Below are 18,184 nucleotides of genomic sequence, written 5' to 3'. Positions count from 1 at the left end.
TTGGGGCCAAGGGGAAGTGGGGGGAGGGGCGAGGCCCCCGTCCAGGGGAAGTGGGGGGAGGGGGGGGGAGCCACAATGGTCAGGGTGAAACCTGCCCCTCCCCCCTCCCAGCCCATCCCCCAAAAGGGGGGTCCGGCCCCTCCCCCCCTTCCAACCCCCCCCCAATTTTCTCCTTTTTTCAACTTTTTATTGAAAAAAAAACGTCAAAACACAACAAAAAGCCCCAAAACCGCGAAGTGGGGGGGGTCGGGGGGGGGGAAGGGGAAGGGGCCACCGCCGGGGGGGCGGGGCCAAACGGGGGCTTCCCCCCACCCCTCCCATTGGGGTCATTGGGAAACCCCAGGGGGGCGTGGCCTCGGGGGGGGGGGGCGGGGCTCAGGGTCCTTCGCTGAAACGCGTCACCCCCCCGGGGCGGGGCCGGGTCGGAGCCTGGGGGGGGAGGGGAGGGGCAATGGGGTCACGTGAGGTCAGGCACGCCCCCCCCCCCCTTCCCCCCACGTGATCACATGAGACATCAACGGCCCCCCCCCATGTCCTCATGTCTCCATATGAGACCCCCCCATCCACCCTATGACTCCCTCCCCGTCCTCACATGACTCCCCCCCCACGGCCACACATGACCCCATGGTCCCCCCCATATCCCCACATGACCCCATGGCGCAACATCCACCCTATGGCTCCCTTCGTGTTCCCCTACGTCCCCCCATGGCCCCCCCCATGGACTCCCATGACCCCACACCCACCCCATGCCCCCCCCCCCGTCCCTCCATGGTCCCCCCCCATGTCCCTATGACCCCCCCCATGTCCCCCAGGGTCACCTCCGGGCGCCGTCGGCCCAGGCCGCTCCCCTCCTTCCAGCCCATTGCCTGCAGCATCCGGCACCCAAGGGTGGCCTCGCGGGGCAGGGACCCGTCCCCCTCTCTGCAACACCCCAGGGTCACCCCATAGCACCCACTTAGGGGCTCCCCCATTCCATAGCACCCACTTTTAGGGTCCCACCACCCCATAGCACCCACTCTGGGGGCTCCCAGCACCCACTTTTGGGGTCCCCCCACCCCATAACAGTCACTTTTGGGGCTCCCAGCACCCACTTTTGAGGTCCCCCCATCCCATAGCACCCACTTTTAGGGTCCCCCCACCCCATAGCACCCACTTCGGGGGTCCCCCCACCCCATAGCACCCACTTTTGGGGCACCCTCGGTTATGGGGGGGTCACTGGGTGCTCACACAGAGGTTGGGGGGGGTCCCCCAAACTTGCGCCGTTTGGGCTCGGGGGGGTCGGGCCCCCCCTGTTTCTCCCGGCGTTCGGCTGCCCGGTCCCGGTACTTCATCTGGGGTGGGGGAGCGGCACCCATGGCTGCCATCAGCACCCATAGGTAACCCCCATAGGTGCCCCACAGCACCCATGGGTGCCCCCCACCCACCTCCATGTCGCCCCGGTCCAGCCCCTCAGAAGGGGGGGGGTGATTCCGGCGCTGCAGCTCCAGGTTTTGCTATGGGGGGACACAACAAACACTGTTAATGGGGGGGGGACACCCCCAAAACCTCCCCATTGCCCTGCTGAGGGGTCCCCAATACCATGTGGGCCCCAAGGCTTCAATGTGGGGCCTTGGGAGAGCCCCAGCACCCATTGAGGGGAGTCCCCCCGACCCCTTGGGGTTGCTCCCCAAGGTTCAGGGTCTCCCCAATGGACACAAAGGGGTCCCCAATGGGCACAGGGTCCCCACTATACAACAGGGTCCCCACTAGACACAAGGGGACCCCCCCATACAAAGCAGTCCCCAATGGATACAAAGAGGTCCCCATTGAGCAAAGGGGGTCCCCCCCATACAAAGGGCTCCCCCTTGGACACAAGGGGGTCCCCAATAGGCACAAGGCGCTCCCCTTGGACACCAAGAGGTCCCCATTGGGCAAAGGGATCCCCACTATACAAAAGGCTCCCCAATGGACACAATGGGGTCCCCGATAGACACAAGGCGTCCCCCCCAATATAAAGGCATCCCCAATGTATACAAAGGGGTCCCCAATAGACACAAAGAGGTCCCCATTGAGCAAAGGGGGTCCCCCCCATACAAAGGGCTCCCCCTTGGACACAAAGAGGTCTTCACTGAGCGAACGGATTCCCACCATACAAGGGGCTCCCCATTGGACACCAAGAGGTCCCCATTGGGCAAAGGGATCCCCACTATACAAGGGGCTCCCCAATGGACACAACGGGGTCCCCGATAGACACAAGGAGTCCCCCCAATACAAAGGGCTCCCCAATAGACACAAAAAGGTCCCCATTGAGCAAAGGGGGTCCCCAATAGACACAAGGCGCTCCCATTGGACACCAAGAGGTCCCCATTGAGCAAAGGGATCCCCACTACACAAAGGGCTCCCCAATAGACACCAAGAGGTGCCCATTGAGCAAAGGGGGTCCCCCCATACGAGGGGCTCCCCATTGGACACCAGGCGCTCTCCTCCCCCCCCCCCCCCCCCCCCGATCACGAATGGTCCCTCCCATTCCCCCCCCCCACCTTGTGCAGCCCCGACAGCTGCTGGTGCCGCAGCAGCGCCTCGCGGCTCGGGAACTGGCGGCGGCAGAGCAGGCACGCGAGCTTCAGCCAATCAGTGAGCGCCTCGGCCGCGCGCTCCGCCCCCCGCTCCGCCTCCTCCTCGCTCTCGCTCTCCCCGCTGTAGGCGGCCACGAGCCCGCGGGGGGGGCTCTGCGGAGGGGGGGAACCAATGGGAGGGCGTCGATGGGGAGGGGGAACCAATGGGAGGGCATCGATGGGGAGGGGGAACCAATGGGAGGGCGTCGATGGGGAGGGGGAACCAATGAGAGGGCGTCAATGGGGGGGAACCAATGGGAGGGCATCGATGGGGGGGAAGCAATGGGAGGGCGTCAATGGGGGGGAACCAATGGGAGGGCGTCAATGGGGGGGAAGCAATGGGAGGGCATCAATGGGGGGGAAGCAATGGGAGGGCGTCGATGGGGGGGAACCAATGGGAGGGCGTCAATGGGGGGGAACCAATGGGAGGGCGTCGATGGGGGGGAAGCAATGGGAGGGCATCGATGGGGGGGAAGCAATGGGAGGGCGTCAATGGGGGGGAACCAATGGGAGGGCGTCAATGGGGGGGAACCAATGGGAGGGCATCGATGGGGGGGAAGCAATGGGAGGGCGTCGATGGGGGGGGAACCAATGGGGAAGAACCAAGGGGGGGAACCAATGGGGGGGGATCATGTGAGGGAAGCAAGGGGCGGGGGGGGAAGCAATGGGGGGGAAGCAACAGGGGGGCATCAATGGGGAGGACCAATGGGGGAGAATCAATGGGGGGGGGAATCAATGGAGGGAAGCAATGGAGAGAGAAGCAACGGGGGGGAAGCAATGTGGGGGGAGTCAATGGGGGGGACCAATGGGGGGGCACCCATGGGTGGGGGCTCACCAGCCGCTCGTCACTCGCCAGCTTGGGCAGCTCAATGGGTGGGTGCTGCCGCTCGGCCAGAGCACCCTGGGTGGGGAAGGGTCAGGGTTAGGGGGCACCCATGGGTGCTGGTGGGGGATATGGGGTGCTTCTTGTAGCCCCATTGCTCTCCTATGGGCAGCACCCACTGCTTCCCCTGCTATAGCTCCCCAGTGCACCCTATGGCACCCATAGCACCCATTACAAGCACTCATACCCCTCCCATCCTATGCCACTCAGAGCATCCCTTACCAGCACCCATAGGCCCCCACTGCATGCTATGGCACCCACAGCACTCATTACCGGCACCCATAGCCCCCATGCCACACATACCACCCCATTAACAGCACCCATAGCGCCCTTCTACATTCCATAGCACCCATAGCATCCCATTACCAGCACCCATAGCCCCCCCATCCTATGTCACACATATCCCACCACAACACCAATTGCAACCCCAGCACCCATACCCCTATGGCACCCATTCCCCCCCAGCATCCCTACCCCCCCAGCACCCATATCCCCTATGGCAACCATATCCCCCCAGCACCCATATCCCCTCCAGTACCCATTACCCCCCAGCACCCATATCCCCTATGGCACCCATTGCCTCCTGTGGTACCCATACCCCCCCCAGCACCCATACCCACTATGACACCCATACCCCCTATGGCACCCACACCCCCCAGCATCCATACCCACTATAGCACCCATACCTCCTATAGCACCCATATCCCCTCCAGCACCCATAATGCCCATAGCACCAATACTGCCCCCAGCACCCATATCCACTATGACACCCATATCTCCCATAGCACCCATACCCCGTATAGCACCTATACCCACTATGACACCCATTTCCCGCTACGGCACTCATACCCTCCCCAGCACCCATACCCCCTGTAGCACCCACACTCCCTATGGCACCCATATCCCCCTACGGCACCCACACTTCCCAGCACCTATATCCCCTATAGGACCCATACCCCCTATAGCACCTGTCCCACACTATAGCACCCATATCTCCTATAACACCCATATTGCCCATAGCACCCATACCTCTTATAGCACCCACACCCCCTGTAGCACCCATACTCTCTATACCATGCACATCCCCTATAGCATCTATAGCCCCTATAGCATCCATACTTCCTACAGCATCCCTACTCCCTTCAGTATCCATACTCTCTATACCATCCGTTCCCTCTATAGCACCCACCCCCCTTACAGCACCCATACCGCTTACAGCACCCACAAAACCCTATAGCACCCATACTCCCTATAGCACCCATATTCCCTATAGGACCCATAGCCCCTATAGCATCCATACTCCCTATAGCATCCATACTCTCTATACCACCCCCCCCATAGCACCCATACCCCCCCAGCACCCATGGGTGCACCTTCTTCTCCAGGATCGCGTATCCGGCATCGGCGGCGGCCGCCTCGCGCCGCTCGTCCTCGCGGGGGGGCGGGGGGGGCCCCGCGCTGCGCCCGCTCTCCCGCTGCTTGTTGAGGCTGCGCGCCCAGCGCTCCATGTCCTTGGCGATCTGAGCACCCAAGGGGGGGTCAGGGTGGGGGGGCACCCATGGGTGCTACTGGGGGGGATGTGGAACCATGGGGGCTGCTGGGCACCCATGGGTGCTATTGGGAGGGAAGTGGAACCATGCGGGCTGCTGGGCACCCATGGGTGCTATTGGGGGGGATGTGGAACCATGCGGGCTGCTGGGCACCCATGGGTGCTACTGGGGGGGATGTGGAACCATGGAGGCTGCTGGGCACCCATGGGTGCTATTGGGGGGGATGTGGAACCATGCAGGCTGCTGGGCACCCATGGGTGCTATTGGGGGGGATGTGGAACCATGCGGGCTGCTGGGCACCCATGGGTGCCATTGGGGGGGATGTGGAACCATGCGGGCTTCTGGGCACCCATGGGTGCTATTGGGGGGGGATGTGGAACCATGGGGGCTGCTGGGCACCCATGGGTGCTATTGACGTAGCTGAGGACACATAGGGGTTATTGGGCACCCATGGGTGCTATTGGGGTAGAGAAGGACACACAGGGGTTACTGGGCACCCATGGGTGCTATTGGGTTGGATGAGGAACCATGGATGCTATTGGGGTACATGAGAGCCAACAAGGTCGCTGGGCACCCATGGGTGCTACTGGGGTAGATGAGGACCCATAGGGGCTGCTGGGCACCCATGGGTGCTATTGGACTGGCTGTGGAACCATGGGTGTTGTTGGGGTAGATGAGGACCCACATGCGTTACTGAGCACCCATGGGTGCTATTGGGTTGGATGTGGAGCCCATGGGTGCTATTGGGGTAGATGAGGACCCACAGGGGTTACTGGGCACCCATGGGTGCTATTGGGTCGATGGAAACCCATGGGTGCTGCTAGGGCGCAGGGGGGCCCAATGGGTGTTAATGGGGTACACGGGGACGCATGGGAACTACTGGTGCCTAAGGGAACCCATGGGTGCTATTAGGATGAATGGGGACCCATTGGGGTCCATGGGTGCTCCTGGGGATCTATAAGCACCCATGGGTGCTATTGTTCTCTATGCCAACCCCCAAGTATCATTTTCACCCATAGGATCCTACTGGGTTCTGGGGGGGGGGTGTCCCATGATAATGGGGTGCTGAGCCCCCCCCATGGGTGCTTTTGGGGGGATGGGGGGGCAGCACCCATGGGTGCTCACCTGCTGAGCTGTCTTGGTCTTGTGCTTCTCCTTCTTGTCCTTGGGCTCTTTGGGGGGGCCGGGGGGGCCGGGGGGGGGCTCGGCAGGGGGGGCCGCCAGGTACGTGCGGCGCTCCCCATCCCAATACAGGTACTGCCCCGCTCCGGCATCGTAATAGTACTGATGGGGGGGGGTCAGGGTGGGGGGCACCCCAAAATACCCCCCCATGCACTGCAATGAACCCCAAATCCCACCCATAGAGCCCTAAATGGTCCCTTCCCACCCCAAAACCCACCCCAGGGACTCCAGAATCCCCCCCATGGACCCCTAAATGGTTCCTCCCCACCCCAGAGATGCCAGAATCGCCCCCCCCAGCCCCCAAAATGGTTCCTTCCTCCCCCACCCCAACCCCTTTTAAAGCCCCAAAACCCCTGTTTTTCACCCCAAAACCTTTTCAGACCCCAAACCTGCAGCGTTTGGCCCCAGTTCTGCCCCATGGGGGGTGGGGGGGCCCTGTCCCCCCCCCTCTTTGCACCCCAAAAGCACCCACCTGGGAGTGGGGGTCGTAATAGAGCCCGGTGAGGGGGTCATAGTAATAACCCGAGGTCTCATCGTATTGATAGGTGGAGACATCAGGGACCGCTATGGGGGGGGGAAGGGGATCATGGGGGGGGGGGCCCCATATATTGGGGGCCCTCCCAAACTCTGGGACCCCCCCACCCCAATAAAGGATGGATCCCCCTTAGATCCCTCTATAAGATCCCATTCAACCCCCCTCAGTAGCCCCCCCATAACCCCCTATAGACACCCCCCCCCCCCAATTCCCTCCCCTCCCCATTACTCACGGTACTGCCCATAGGGCTCAGAGCTGGGGGGGGCGGCGGGGGGGGGCCCGCTGGGGGCCGGGGTGGGGGTCTCAGCCTTGAGGGGCCCTGTATAAGCCTGGGGGGGGGGGATGCACCCTTAATTACCCCCCGGAACCCCCAAACCCCCCCCAATCACCCCATAAGCCACCATTGTTGCTCCCCCCCCGTTTTACGGCCTCCCCCACCTCTTATCATCACCCCCCCCCAAGCATTTGGGGTCCCCCCCGCAACTTATGAGGCCCTCCATTTCCTCCCCACATTTTGCCCCCCCCAACCTTCTCCCCCCCCTCATTTTGGGCCCCCCCCCAACATTATCCCAGCGACCCCAACATACCCCCCCCATTGACCCCCACTATGGCCCGTGACCCCGCCCCCCCAAACCACCCCATCTTTATGGGTGCCCACCCCCCATCTCCCCCCTTATACATACCTGGGGGGGGGCACCCTGGGGGGGGGCATTGGGGGTCTCAGCAGTGGGCGGGGGATAAGAGGGGGCCCCTTGGGGGGGGCGGGAGAAGGGGCCCCCCCCCGCTGTGTGGTCGAGGCTCAGCACTGGCGGCTCCTCCACACCTGGGGGGGGGTTCAAGTGTTAATATAAGGCACTGCCCCCCCCCACTGAGCCCCACACTTGGGGGTCCCCGCTATGGGGTGCCCCACACAATGGGGTCCTATGGAGGGGGGAGCACTCACCAGGGGCGGGGCCATCAGCTTTGGGAGGGGTGGGGCCGGAGTGGGTGGGGCCAGGGGGCGGGGCCGCGGAGCCCTTGACATAGGCGGAGCCATAGAGGGAAGGGGCGGGGCCGCTGAAGGTCTCCTCTGATTGGTAGAAGCTGCTGAAGTCGCCGGGAGGCTCCTCCCCCCCGGCCCACGTGGTGTCAGAGCCAGGGGCGGCCTGCGGGAAGGGGCGGGGCCATGTCAGGACACGCCCCCTTGTCAAGCCCGCCCTCTTCCCATTAACTCCGCCCACCCCGCATCCACACCTCTCCCTTATAAGGGCGTCAAGACACACCCCTCCCTTCAAGCCCCGCCCCTCCCCTCAGCCCCGCCCACCTGGGAGAGCGCCCATTGGGCAGCGGCGATGGCGGTCGAGGCGACGGAGGCGGCGCTGGCGCGGGGGGGGCCCTCTCCTGGCCCCGCCCCCTGCACCTCCCTGGGGGCGGGGTCATGGCCTCGGCTCAGGGGCGGGGCCTCGCTGCAGGGGGCGGGGCCAGGGACGGGGGGCGGGGTTTAGTGCGGTGGGCGGGGATAAACGGCAGTGGGCGGGGCTTGTGGGGAGGGGCGGGACCATTGGCTGGGGTTGTCTGTGGGCGGAGCTTAGTGGGGTTATAGGCGGGGCTAAGGGGCAGGGGGTGGGGCCTGAGTGTACCCTTACCGCCATTCTATAGGCTGAGCCTTGGTGGGGGTGTGGCCTAAGGATTGTGGGCGTGGCTTAGGGCAGAGGGCTGGGTAGAGCCTAAAGGGGGAGTGGCCTAAAGGGGCGAGGCTTAAAGAGGGTGGAGCACCAAGAGGGCATGGCCTAAAAGGATGGGGCTTAAGGAGGGGAGGAGCTTAAGGGGGCAGGGTCTAAGGGAAGGTGGCTCAGGGATGGGAGGGGCTTATGGGGCATGGCCTAAAGGAGCATGGCATAAATGGGTGGGGCTTAAGGAGGGGTGGAGTCTAAAGGGTGTGTGGCCTAAAGGGGTGGGGCCTAAGGATGCGCAGAGCTTAAGGGGGCGTTACCTAAAGGGGGCATGGCCTAAAGGGATAGGGCTTAATGAGGGGTGGAGCTTAAAGGCAGAATAGCCTAAGGGGATGGAGCTGAAGGGGGCGTGGCATGTATGGGGCGTGGCATAAAGGGGGCGTGGCTTAAAAGGTCGGGGCTTAAGGCAGGGAGCCGCTTAAGAGGGCGTGGCCTAAGGGGGGCATGGCCTAAGGGGATGGGGCTTGAGGGGAGGAGCTTGATGGGGGCGTGGCCTGAAGGGGGCGTGGCCTCACCGCTTGGAGCCTTTGGCGAACTCCACGTTGATGCTCTTGCCGTCGATGTGCAGGGGGGGGTGCAGGGCCTGCAGCATCTGCAGCAGCTGCGAGGCTTCCTATGGGGCACCCCCCAACCAGAGCAAGGCGTTTGGGGGGGGGTCTCCAGGTACACACCCCCCACCCCCCCCCAGTAATGGAGCTGGCACCACAGAGGGTCCTGAGCACCCACCACGATGGTGCTGAGCTGGACGAAGGCGAAGCCGCGGTTGAGCTGGGTCTGCCGGTCCTTGATGACGCGGACGTTGGCGGCCGAGAGGGCGGCGAAGGGGGCCAGGGCGGTCAGGATGGACTCCAGGCTGCTCTGGGGGTGCAGGTTCCGCAGGATGATGGCTGGGGGGGGAGAGCAACGGGGGAGGCTGGGACCCATAGAGCGCCCCATAGAGCGCCCCATAGAGCATCTCATAGAGCACCCCATAAAGCACCCCATAGAGCATCCCATAGAGCATCTCATAGAGCGCCCCATAGAGCGCCCCATAGAGCATCTCATAGAGCATCCCATAGAGCGCCCCATAGAGCATCCCATAGAGCATCCCATAGAGCATCCCATAGAGCATCCCATAGAGCATCCCATAAAGCACCCCATAGAGCATGCCATAGAGCACCCCATAGAGCACCCCATAGAGCATCCCATAGAGCATCCCATAGAGCACCCCATAGAGCATCCCATAGAGCATCCCATAAAGCACCCCATAGAGCATGCCATAGAGCACCCCATAGAGCACCCCATAGAGCATCCCATAGAGCATCCCATAGAGCATCCCATAGAGCGCCCCATAGAACGCCCCATAGAACGCCCCATAGAGCAACCCATATAGCGCTCCATAGAGCATCTCATAAAGCATCCCATAGAGCACCCCATAGAGCACCTCATTGAGCATCCCATAGAGCACCCCATAGAGCACCCCATAGAGCGCCCCATAGAACACCCCATAGAGCACCTCATTGAGCATCCCATAGAGCGCCCCATCGAGCGCCCCATAGAACACCCTGTAGAGCATCCCACAGAAGACCCCATAAAGCATCCCATAGAGGACCCCATTGACAACCCCATTGAGCACCTCATAGAGCGCCTTACAGAACACCCCATAAAACACCCCATAAAGCGCCCCATAGAGCGCCCCATAGAACGCCCCACAGAGGGCCCCATAGAACACCCCATAGAGCCCCCCACTGGACACCCGTAACACACCAGTGGACACCTGTAACACCTCTGGGACCCCCATAACCCCCCCCAACCACTATAAAACCTCCTTGGACCCCCATAACCCCCCTTTAGACCCCCATAATCCCCCCTTAGGCACCCATAAGCCCCCCATAACCCCCCCTAGGACCCCCCCCCCCCACTCACTGTCATTGGCATTGTCAGCTCCAGGCTCGGTCCCACCATGGGACCCCCCCCCGGCGGTCCCCCCCATAGCAGGTCCATAGGGTTGGGGCAGCGGCAGCAGCCCCCCCCCTCCGCCAGGCCCCAGCTCCGGTCGTGGCCCCCCCGGGCCCCGTTGTTCTCCTTCTGCAGCCCAAGAGCACATTGAAACCCCCCAGGTTAGAGGGAGAACCCCAAAATCGGGGGGTTTCACCCCAAAATCGGGGGGGTTCACCCAAAACCGGGTGTCTGAAAAGGGGGAGGGAGGTTTTGGGGCGAAATCAGGGGGTTTTGGGTAACTCACCGGCTTTGGGGACCCCGCACTTGAAGCACTTCTCCCGGCGCTTGAAGTTCTGCACCCCACACTATGGGACCCCCAAATCCCCCCCATAGCACCCAACATCCCCCAATGCACCCCCCCATAGCACCCAACATCCCCAACGCACCCCCCCATAGCACCCAACATCCCCAACGCACCCCCCCATAGCACCCAACATCCCCCAATGCACCCCCCCATAGCACCCAACATCCCCCAATGCAGCCCCCCATAGCACCCAACATCCCCCAATGCACCCCCCCATAGCACCCAACACCCCCAATGCACCCCCCCATAGCACCCAACATCCCCAATGCACCCCCCCATAGCACCCAACATCCCCCAATGCACCCCCCATAGCACCCAACATCCCCCAATGCACCCCCCCATAGCACCCAACATCCCCCAATGCACCCCCCCATAGCACCCAACATCCCCAATGCACCCCCCCATAGCACCCAACATCCCCCAATGCAGCCCCCCATAGCACCCAACATCCCCCAATGCACCCCCCCATAGCACCCAACATCCCCCAATGCACCCCCCCATAGCACCCAACATCCCCCAATGCACCCCCCCATAGCACCCAACATCCCCCAATGCACCCCCCCATAGCACCCAACATCCCCCAATGCAGCCCCCCATAGCACCCAACATCCCCCAATGCACCCCCCCATAGCACCCAACATCCCCCAATGCACCCCCCCATAGCACCCAACACCCCCAATGCACCCCCCCATAGCACCCAACATCCCCAATGCACCCCCCCATAGCACCCAACATCCCCCAATGCACCCCCCATAGCACCCAACATCCCCCAATGCACCCCCCCATAGCACCCAACATTCCCCAATGCACCCCCCCATAGCACCCAACATCCCCAATGCACCCCCCATAGCACCCAACATCCCCCAATGCACCCCCACACCCCCCCCCGGACTCCCCATAGGCCCCCTTAGAACCCCTTGAGGTCCTCAGGGCTCCCATAGACCCACATTAGGATGCCCCAAGGATCCCTATAATCCCCCCCCAGGCCCCCATAAACCCCCCCCCATGACCCCCCCAAACCCCTTTAGAGCCCCCCCAGACCCCCATAACCCCCCCCCACCTTAGCACAGAGCCAGTCCTCATTGATCTTGGGCTTGGGGTCGCTGTAGTGCAGGGACACGCGGTGCCCCAGCAGGCTCAGCCCTTGCTGTAGGGGGGGAATGGGGGTCCCAGGGTGAGCTATGGGGCTCAGCCCCACGTAGACCCATAGGAAGAGGCTATGGGGCTGTGGGGCTGCCATGGGGAGCACCAGGGTTCGCTATGGGGCTGCCATGGGGAGCACCAGGGTTCGCTATGGGGCGGCCACTGAGAGCACCAGGGTTCGCTATGGGGCTGCCATGGGGAGCACCAGGGTTCGCTATGGGGCGGCCACTGAGAGCACCACGGTTCGCTATGGGGCTGCCATGGGGAGCACCAGGGTTCGCTATGGGGCTGCGACTGAGAGCACCAGGGTTCGCTATGGGGCTGCCCCATGGCCCACGTGGGGGACACTGGGGTCACGTGACCCCCACGCTGCCCTCACCCCATTGGGGTGCCCCAGGGCCTCCCAATGGGGCCTCACGCTGGGGCCCTGCACAAGGACCCCATGGGAGGCCCTGACCCAAGGGCACCCAATGGCCGCAAACAAGGGGCTCCCATGAGGGTTTCCCCCTAGGCCCTTGCAGGCGGGTGTCACGTGAGGGTGTCACGTGAGGGTGTCACACGTGAGTGTTGACGCCACACATGGGTGTTACATGACAGCGTCACGTGAGGCTGTCACACGTAGGTGTCATGTGAGAGCGTCTCATCATGTGGGTGTCGTGTGGGTGTCGCATGAAAGTGTCACGTGACTGTCTCACACGTGGGTGTCACACATGGGTGTCATGTAAGAGTGCTACGTGGGTATCCTGTGTGGGTGTCACGTGAGGGTGTCACATGTAGGTATCACGTGTGGGTGTCACGTGAGTGTCATATGAGAATGTCACGCGACGCTGACAGGTGTGGGTGTCACATGAGGGTGTCACACATGGGTGTCGGTGTCACGTGAAAGCGTCACACGAGAGCACCATGTCTGGGTGTCACGCGTCACGTGAGAGCGTCACACGTGGCTGTCACGTGACGGTGTCACCCGTGGGTGCCGCACAAGGACCTGGTTGGCGTCCATCCACCGCGCCGCGTCCTGGACGTGGTGAAACTCCACGAAGGCGAAGCCGCGGCTCTGACCTGGAACGGACCCGTGGGGGGGTGGGGGGGGTCAGGGACAGCACCCATGGGTGCCCCCCCCCCCAACCCCCCCCGGTGCATGGGTGCCCCTGGCAACCCACTGGGTTGTGAATGGGTGCTCCTGGCACTGCTGTCAATAGGGGTACGGGCAGCTGGCAGGGAACGGGCACCCATGGGTGCCCAGGGAGCACCTGATGTGGGGTACAGGCACCCATTGGGGTGGAAATGGGGACTCCTGGGTGCTCCTGGGGCGCCTCTTGGGACTGCTGGGGGGAAAAAGAGCCCCCATGGGTGCTCCTGGAACCTTTCTGGGACCCCCACGGGCACCTCCGGGTGCTCCTTGACCCCCTGTGGGGCTCCTTCAGTGCACTACGAGGCCCTATAGGTGCTTCTGGGACCCTCTAGGTAGGACACGGGCACCCCTGGGTGCCCCCCAGCTATGGCTCAGCACCCCTGGGTGCTCCTGGGAACAAGACCAGCACCCCTGGGTGCTCCTGGAGAAGGCTCTGGCACCCCTGGGTGCCCCTAGGGATGGGACCAGCACCCCTGGGTGCTCCTGGCGAAGGCTCTGGCACCCCTGGGTGCCCCTTGGCTATGGCTCAGCACCCCTGGGTGCTCCTGGGCATGGGGTGGGCACCCCTGGGTGCCCCCTCTCTGTGGCTCAGCACCCCTGGGTGCTCCTGTGAAGGTCTCCAGCACCCCTGGGTGCTCCTCGGGAGGGGATGAGCACCCCTGGGTGCCCCCAGAAAACAGGACCAGCACCCCTGGGTGCTCCTAGAGATGAGACCAGCACCCCTGGGTGCCCCTGGGCAGAGAATGGGCACCCCTGGGTGCCCCCCAAAGGCTGGTGCAGCACCCCTGGGTGCCCCTAAGGTGGGAACAGACACCCCTGGGTGCTCCTGGGGATGGGATCAGCACCCCTGGGTGCCCCCTAAGTCTGGTGCAGCAGCTCTGGGTGCTCATGGAGATAGGATCAGCAGCCCTGGGTGCTCCTGGGTACGGGATCAGTATCTTTGGGTGCCCCCTAAGTCTGATGCAGCAGCCCTGGGTGCTCCTACAGATGGGACCAGCACCCCTGGGTGCTGTGGTACTCCCACCCCCAATAAAGGACTCATGCTCATGAGTGCCCCCCCATAAAGGACCCAGGCTCATGGGTGCCCCCCACCCAGCAGTGCCCGGGGGGGGGGCCAGGCTCACCTGAGGACTTGTTGCGCATCAACCGCACCTCGCGGGGCTGCACCCCCTGCGCCTGCAGCTGCGCCCGGATCTGAGGGGGAGAGGGCGAAGGTGGGGACCCCGGTACTGGGGGGGGGGACCCCGGTACTGGGGACATCCCCCCACTCGCTCCCCCCATTGCAAGCAATGGGAGTGCCCTGAGGGGGCGTGGCCTATGGCGGGGGGGCGTGGTCACACAGAAGGAGCACGGCTGCGCTAGAACAGATACGGGTTATTGAAGGGGCGTGGCTTATGCAAATGAGAGCGTGCCCACAGCGGGGGTGACCCTGGTTTACCGAAGGGGGCGTGGCTATAACGGGCTGGAGGCGTGGCTTAGCCAAAGGAGGACACGGTTTAGCCAATGGAGCGCGGCTTCCCCCCGGGGGCGTGGCCACCACGCTGCAGGGCGTGGTTTACCGAAGGGGGCGTGGCCAATCCCCACCACTCCAACGGGGGGGGGGCGATTTAAAGGGCCAGCACACCCTCTACACCCCAAGGAGGCGGGGCTTAGCGGAGGGGGCGTGGCTTACGTCGTTCTCGGTGGCGGCCTGGGGCAGCATGCGCAGCATCACGATGGTGCTGGCGCGCGGCTCCTCCTCGGCCGCCTCGGGCCGGTAATCCTGGTCCCGGTAATCACCGTCGGCTCCAAACGGCAGCGTCGGGGGCGCCGGGGGGGGGTCCCGCTTCCGGGGGGGCTCTGAGCCCTCGTAGGCCTGGAAGTGGGGATCAGGTCGTTATTGGGGGGGGGGGGGGGATGCAATGGTCCATAGGGAGGCATCCATTGTGGTACCCACCTGAGAGGAGGTCCCGGATGCTGGGGGGCCCTCGGGGGGGCCCCCGTAGCCGCGATAATCCATGTCGCGATAGTCGTGGTCCCGCTGGGTGCGGGATCCTTCCTCGGATGAGGATGGGGCCCCCCCATAGCGGCCGGTGCGGTCCCCACGGCCCCCTCTGTGGGAAGGGGCAATAGATAAAGGGAGGGGGCCCAAATATCCCCCCCCCCAGAGTCACCGATGGGGGAGCTCCAAATGGCCCCAGGGGCCTGTCCTCCCCATGGGCAGCCCCAATGTGCGCGGCCTCCCTCTTAGGGGTCCCCCAATGTCCCCTCCCCACCCGCTTTGGGGGTCCCAAAGCCCCATCCACCCCAATGGGGCCCCCCCAAACGTCTCCTCTCCCCCTGGGGGTCCCCATTTGTGGTTCCTGGGGTCCCCATGGGCTTCCCCCCCACACTTTGGGGTCCCCAAATGCCACCCCTCCCCCAAGGTTCCCAGTTTTGGGGTCCCCCCTTACCTGCGTTCGTACTCCATGGTGCTGGGACCTGGGGGGGAAGCGTGATTGGGGGGGACTGGGGGTTATTGGGATGAATTGGGGTGGACTGGGACTGAGATAACCCGGGTGGGGGGCACTGTGAATGGCTGGGATGAACTGGGGGGGGGCCTATGGGGTACTTATGAGGTGAAAGGGATGACCTGGGAGCCACGTGGCCCCATGAGACACTCCCGTCATGCCCCGCCCCCTCATTAGCATACGCGACCACGCCCCTCCCCGCAGGGCTCCCGCGCCGGCCACGCCCCCTCATCCCCTTCTACCCAATCAGCGACCGCGGAGAGGGTCCCGCTGAGCCCCGCTTCTTCCCGTAGGCCCCGCCCCTCCCGGTAGGCCCCGACCTCTCCGCTCAGCGCCGCCGCCGCCGCCGCTCCCGAGCAGCAAAATGGCGGCGCCGTTCCGCGCCCTGCCCGCCGCGCTCCCCGCGCCCGCCTCTGCCGCTCTCCCATTGGTCCATCTGCCCGCCCATCAGCGCATCCCCGCTCTTCATTGGTCCGCGCCGGGGAGGAGGCCGGACGAAGGGGGAGACGGAGGGAGCGTTGCCGCTGTGGCTTCTGATTGGCTGCGGCTAGCGCGGGAGGAGCCAGAAGTGGGCGGGTGGACGGCGACTGCTTATGATTGGCTGCGCGAGAGCGAAGAGGAGGAGCCAATTGAACGCTCTCTCGTGATTGGTTAAGAGGCCGCTGCTGCCCTCAGTGATTGGGCGGAGGCGGTGGGGCGGGACTTCCGCCGGGAAGATGGCGGCGCTGCGGAGGACGCTGCGGGCGCTGCAGGCCGGGGCGCGGGGCCGCTCGGCGGGGACGCCCGGGGCCGTGGCGCTGCCGCGGGGGCCGCTGGGAGCTGACGCACACGAGGAGGAGCCAATGGCGGTGGCGCAGAGGAAGGTGGGCGGGGCTTGGAAAGGGGCGGAGCGTTGGGGTGCGGAGCCAAGCTCTAGGGGCGGGGCTTAGGTAGGTGGGAGGGGCCTACGGATATGGGCGTGGCCTCTGTGAGGGGGCGGGACCTGTTTGGAGGCGTGGCTTCATTGTTCGGGGCGGGGCTTAGTATGAGCAAGGCTCTGATAGGTGGTTGGGAGTGAGGGGCGTGGTCTTTCATTGGGGGTGGTGCCTATGCTTGGGGCCGTGGCCTGCGTCTTGGGGGCGGGGCTTAGCAGGAACCAGGCTCTCATTGGTGGTTCTGAGGTGGGCGTGGCTTATGAGGGTGTGGAGCACCGCCCTGGGGGCGGGGCTTCTGCCTTGGGGGCGGAGCGTAGCAGGAACCAGGCGCTGATTGGTGGTTGTGGGTGGGGGGGCGTGGCCTAGGCCAGACGAGGGAGGGAAAAGGGGCTCTGGGGGGGATTTGGGGCTCTATGGGGGGGATTTGGGGCCCGATGGGGGGATTGGGGCTCTCTGGCGGTGCCAGCCATGGCGGTGCGGCAGAACCCGGACTACCACGGCTTCTCGGCCGAGCCGGACGTCGACGTCCTCAACATGCGGGCGGTTTTCTTCACCGGCATCTCCGTCGCCATCGTCCTCGGCTCTGTCTTCCTCCATTACATGCCCGACTACGGGTGAGCGGGAGCGGGGCTCCATAAGGGCCCTAGGGAAGGCGGTGTGGGGCCTATAGAGTGCTATCAGAGAACACGGAGGGCAGCTGGGGGGGGTCTATAGGGGTCGAGGAGGAGTTATGGGGGGCCTATAGAGGTCTGTGGGGGTCTATAGGGGGCCTATGAGGGGATGTGGGGGGGTCCATAGGGGTCTGTGGGGGTCTATATGGCGCCTATGAGGGAATGTTGGGGTGTCTATGGGAGTCTATAGGGGGCTTATGAGAAGATATAGGGGTGTTTATGGTAATCTACAGGGACTCGTAGGGGGATGGAGGGGTTTCTAGGGGCCTGGGGGGGTTTATAGGCACCTATAAGGGGATGGGAGGAGTCTATAGGAACCTATGCTGGTCTGTAGGGGCCTATAAGAGGATGTCAGTACCTATGGAGAGCATTTGTGGGGCATAAGAAACGAACATACGGAACGATGTAAGCATGGAAGAGCAAGTTTGTAGGGGTCTATAGGATACAGAGGCTTTTGGGAGGCCATCGGGTTTCTATAGGGGCCTATAAGGAATATAGCGGCTTGTAGGCGCTTGTAAGCGGTTACAGGTAGCGATACAGGTTCTATATGGTATGTACGGAGAGCTATGGTAACACAAGAAAGATTACAGGCGTTTTTAGGGGAGCAGATGGGGATTCTATAGGGTTCTATGAGGGATGTGGGGGCCTATAGAAGGTCCCTAGGGAGCATACGGGTCTCTCCAGTAGCTCGCACATGTATATAACCAATGCAAAACTCCTCATAAGTCCCATAGCGGTCTATAGGGAGCCAATGGGTGCTATAGGGGATGCTGTTAACCCTGCCCTTCTTTTCCCCTATAGGCTGCAGCAATGGGCCCGGCGCGAGGCCGAGTTGCAGGTGGTGGAGCGGGAGCGCCGGGGGCTGCCGCTGCTCGACTCCAACTACTACGACCCCGCGCGCCTCACGCTGCCCCCCCCCGAGTGAGCCCCCCCTCCTTTGGGGTCCCTATAGAACCCTATGGGGTTCCCTATGGGGCCCCCCCGCCCATATGGGGCTGTTAATAAAGCGCTGGGGCTCGGCTTGACCCCGGGACGCCTTTATTTGGGTCTTAGTGCTCCTGGACTACAACTCCCAGGAGTCCTTGCGGCGCGGTG

At 63.6% G+C, this 18,184-nt stretch overlaps 2 protein-coding genes across 5 annotated transcripts; one reads left to right on the top strand and one right to left on the bottom strand.

Moving 5' to 3' along the window:
• Window positions 1-182: 182 nt before the first annotated feature.
• RBM10 (RNA binding motif protein 10) lies at window positions 183-15,921 on the bottom strand. Of its 4 annotated transcripts, none has more exons than XM_080635866.1 (24): window positions 15,825-15,921; window positions 15,448-15,475; window positions 14,952-15,108; window positions 14,688-14,870; window positions 14,140-14,209; window positions 12,869-12,942; window positions 11,801-11,887; window positions 10,681-10,741; window positions 10,362-10,523; window positions 9,183-9,343; window positions 8,972-9,069; window positions 8,048-8,189; window positions 7,688-7,889; window positions 7,428-7,567; window positions 6,977-7,073; window positions 6,682-6,773; window positions 6,153-6,311; window positions 4,851-4,997; window positions 3,430-3,495; window positions 2,520-2,708; window positions 1,425-1,493; window positions 1,228-1,331; window positions 819-921; window positions 183-429 (listed from the first exon to the last, which is right to left on the bottom strand). In XM_080635866.1, the coding sequence occupies exons 2-24, from the start codon at window positions 15,462-15,464 to the stop codon at window positions 376-378; spliced, it is 2,634 nt and encodes an 877-aa protein (XP_080491992.1). In that variant the 5' UTR covers window positions 15,465-15,475; window positions 15,825-15,921; the 3' UTR covers window positions 183-375. The 4 variants fall into 4 exon arrangements, with proteins under 4 accessions (XP_080491992.1, XP_080491994.1, XP_080491993.1 ...); XM_080635868.1 differs by having other exon boundaries at window positions 8,048-8,147; XM_080635867.1 differs by lacking the exon at window positions 15,825-15,921 and adding an exon at window positions 15,747-15,796.
• Window positions 15,922-16,170: 249 nt separating this feature from the next.
• On the top strand, window positions 16,171-18,114 carry NDUFB11 (NADH:ubiquinone oxidoreductase subunit B11). The gene is made up of 3 exons (XM_080635834.1): window positions 16,171-16,367; window positions 16,902-17,032; window positions 17,891-18,114. The coding sequence occupies exons 1-3, from the start codon at window positions 16,221-16,223 to the stop codon at window positions 18,012-18,014; spliced, it is 402 nt and encodes a 133-aa protein (XP_080491960.1). The 5' UTR covers window positions 16,171-16,220; the 3' UTR covers window positions 18,015-18,114.
• The last annotated feature ends 70 nt before the right edge of the window (window positions 18,115-18,184 follow it).

Source organism: Psittacula echo (genome assembly GCF_963264785.1).
Source record: "Psittacula echo genome assembly, chromosome: 28".
Classification (NCBI taxonomy): Eukaryota; Metazoa; Chordata; class Aves; order Psittaciformes; family Psittacidae; genus Psittacula; species Psittacula echo.
This window is presented reverse-complemented; position numbering and strand designations above follow the sequence as displayed.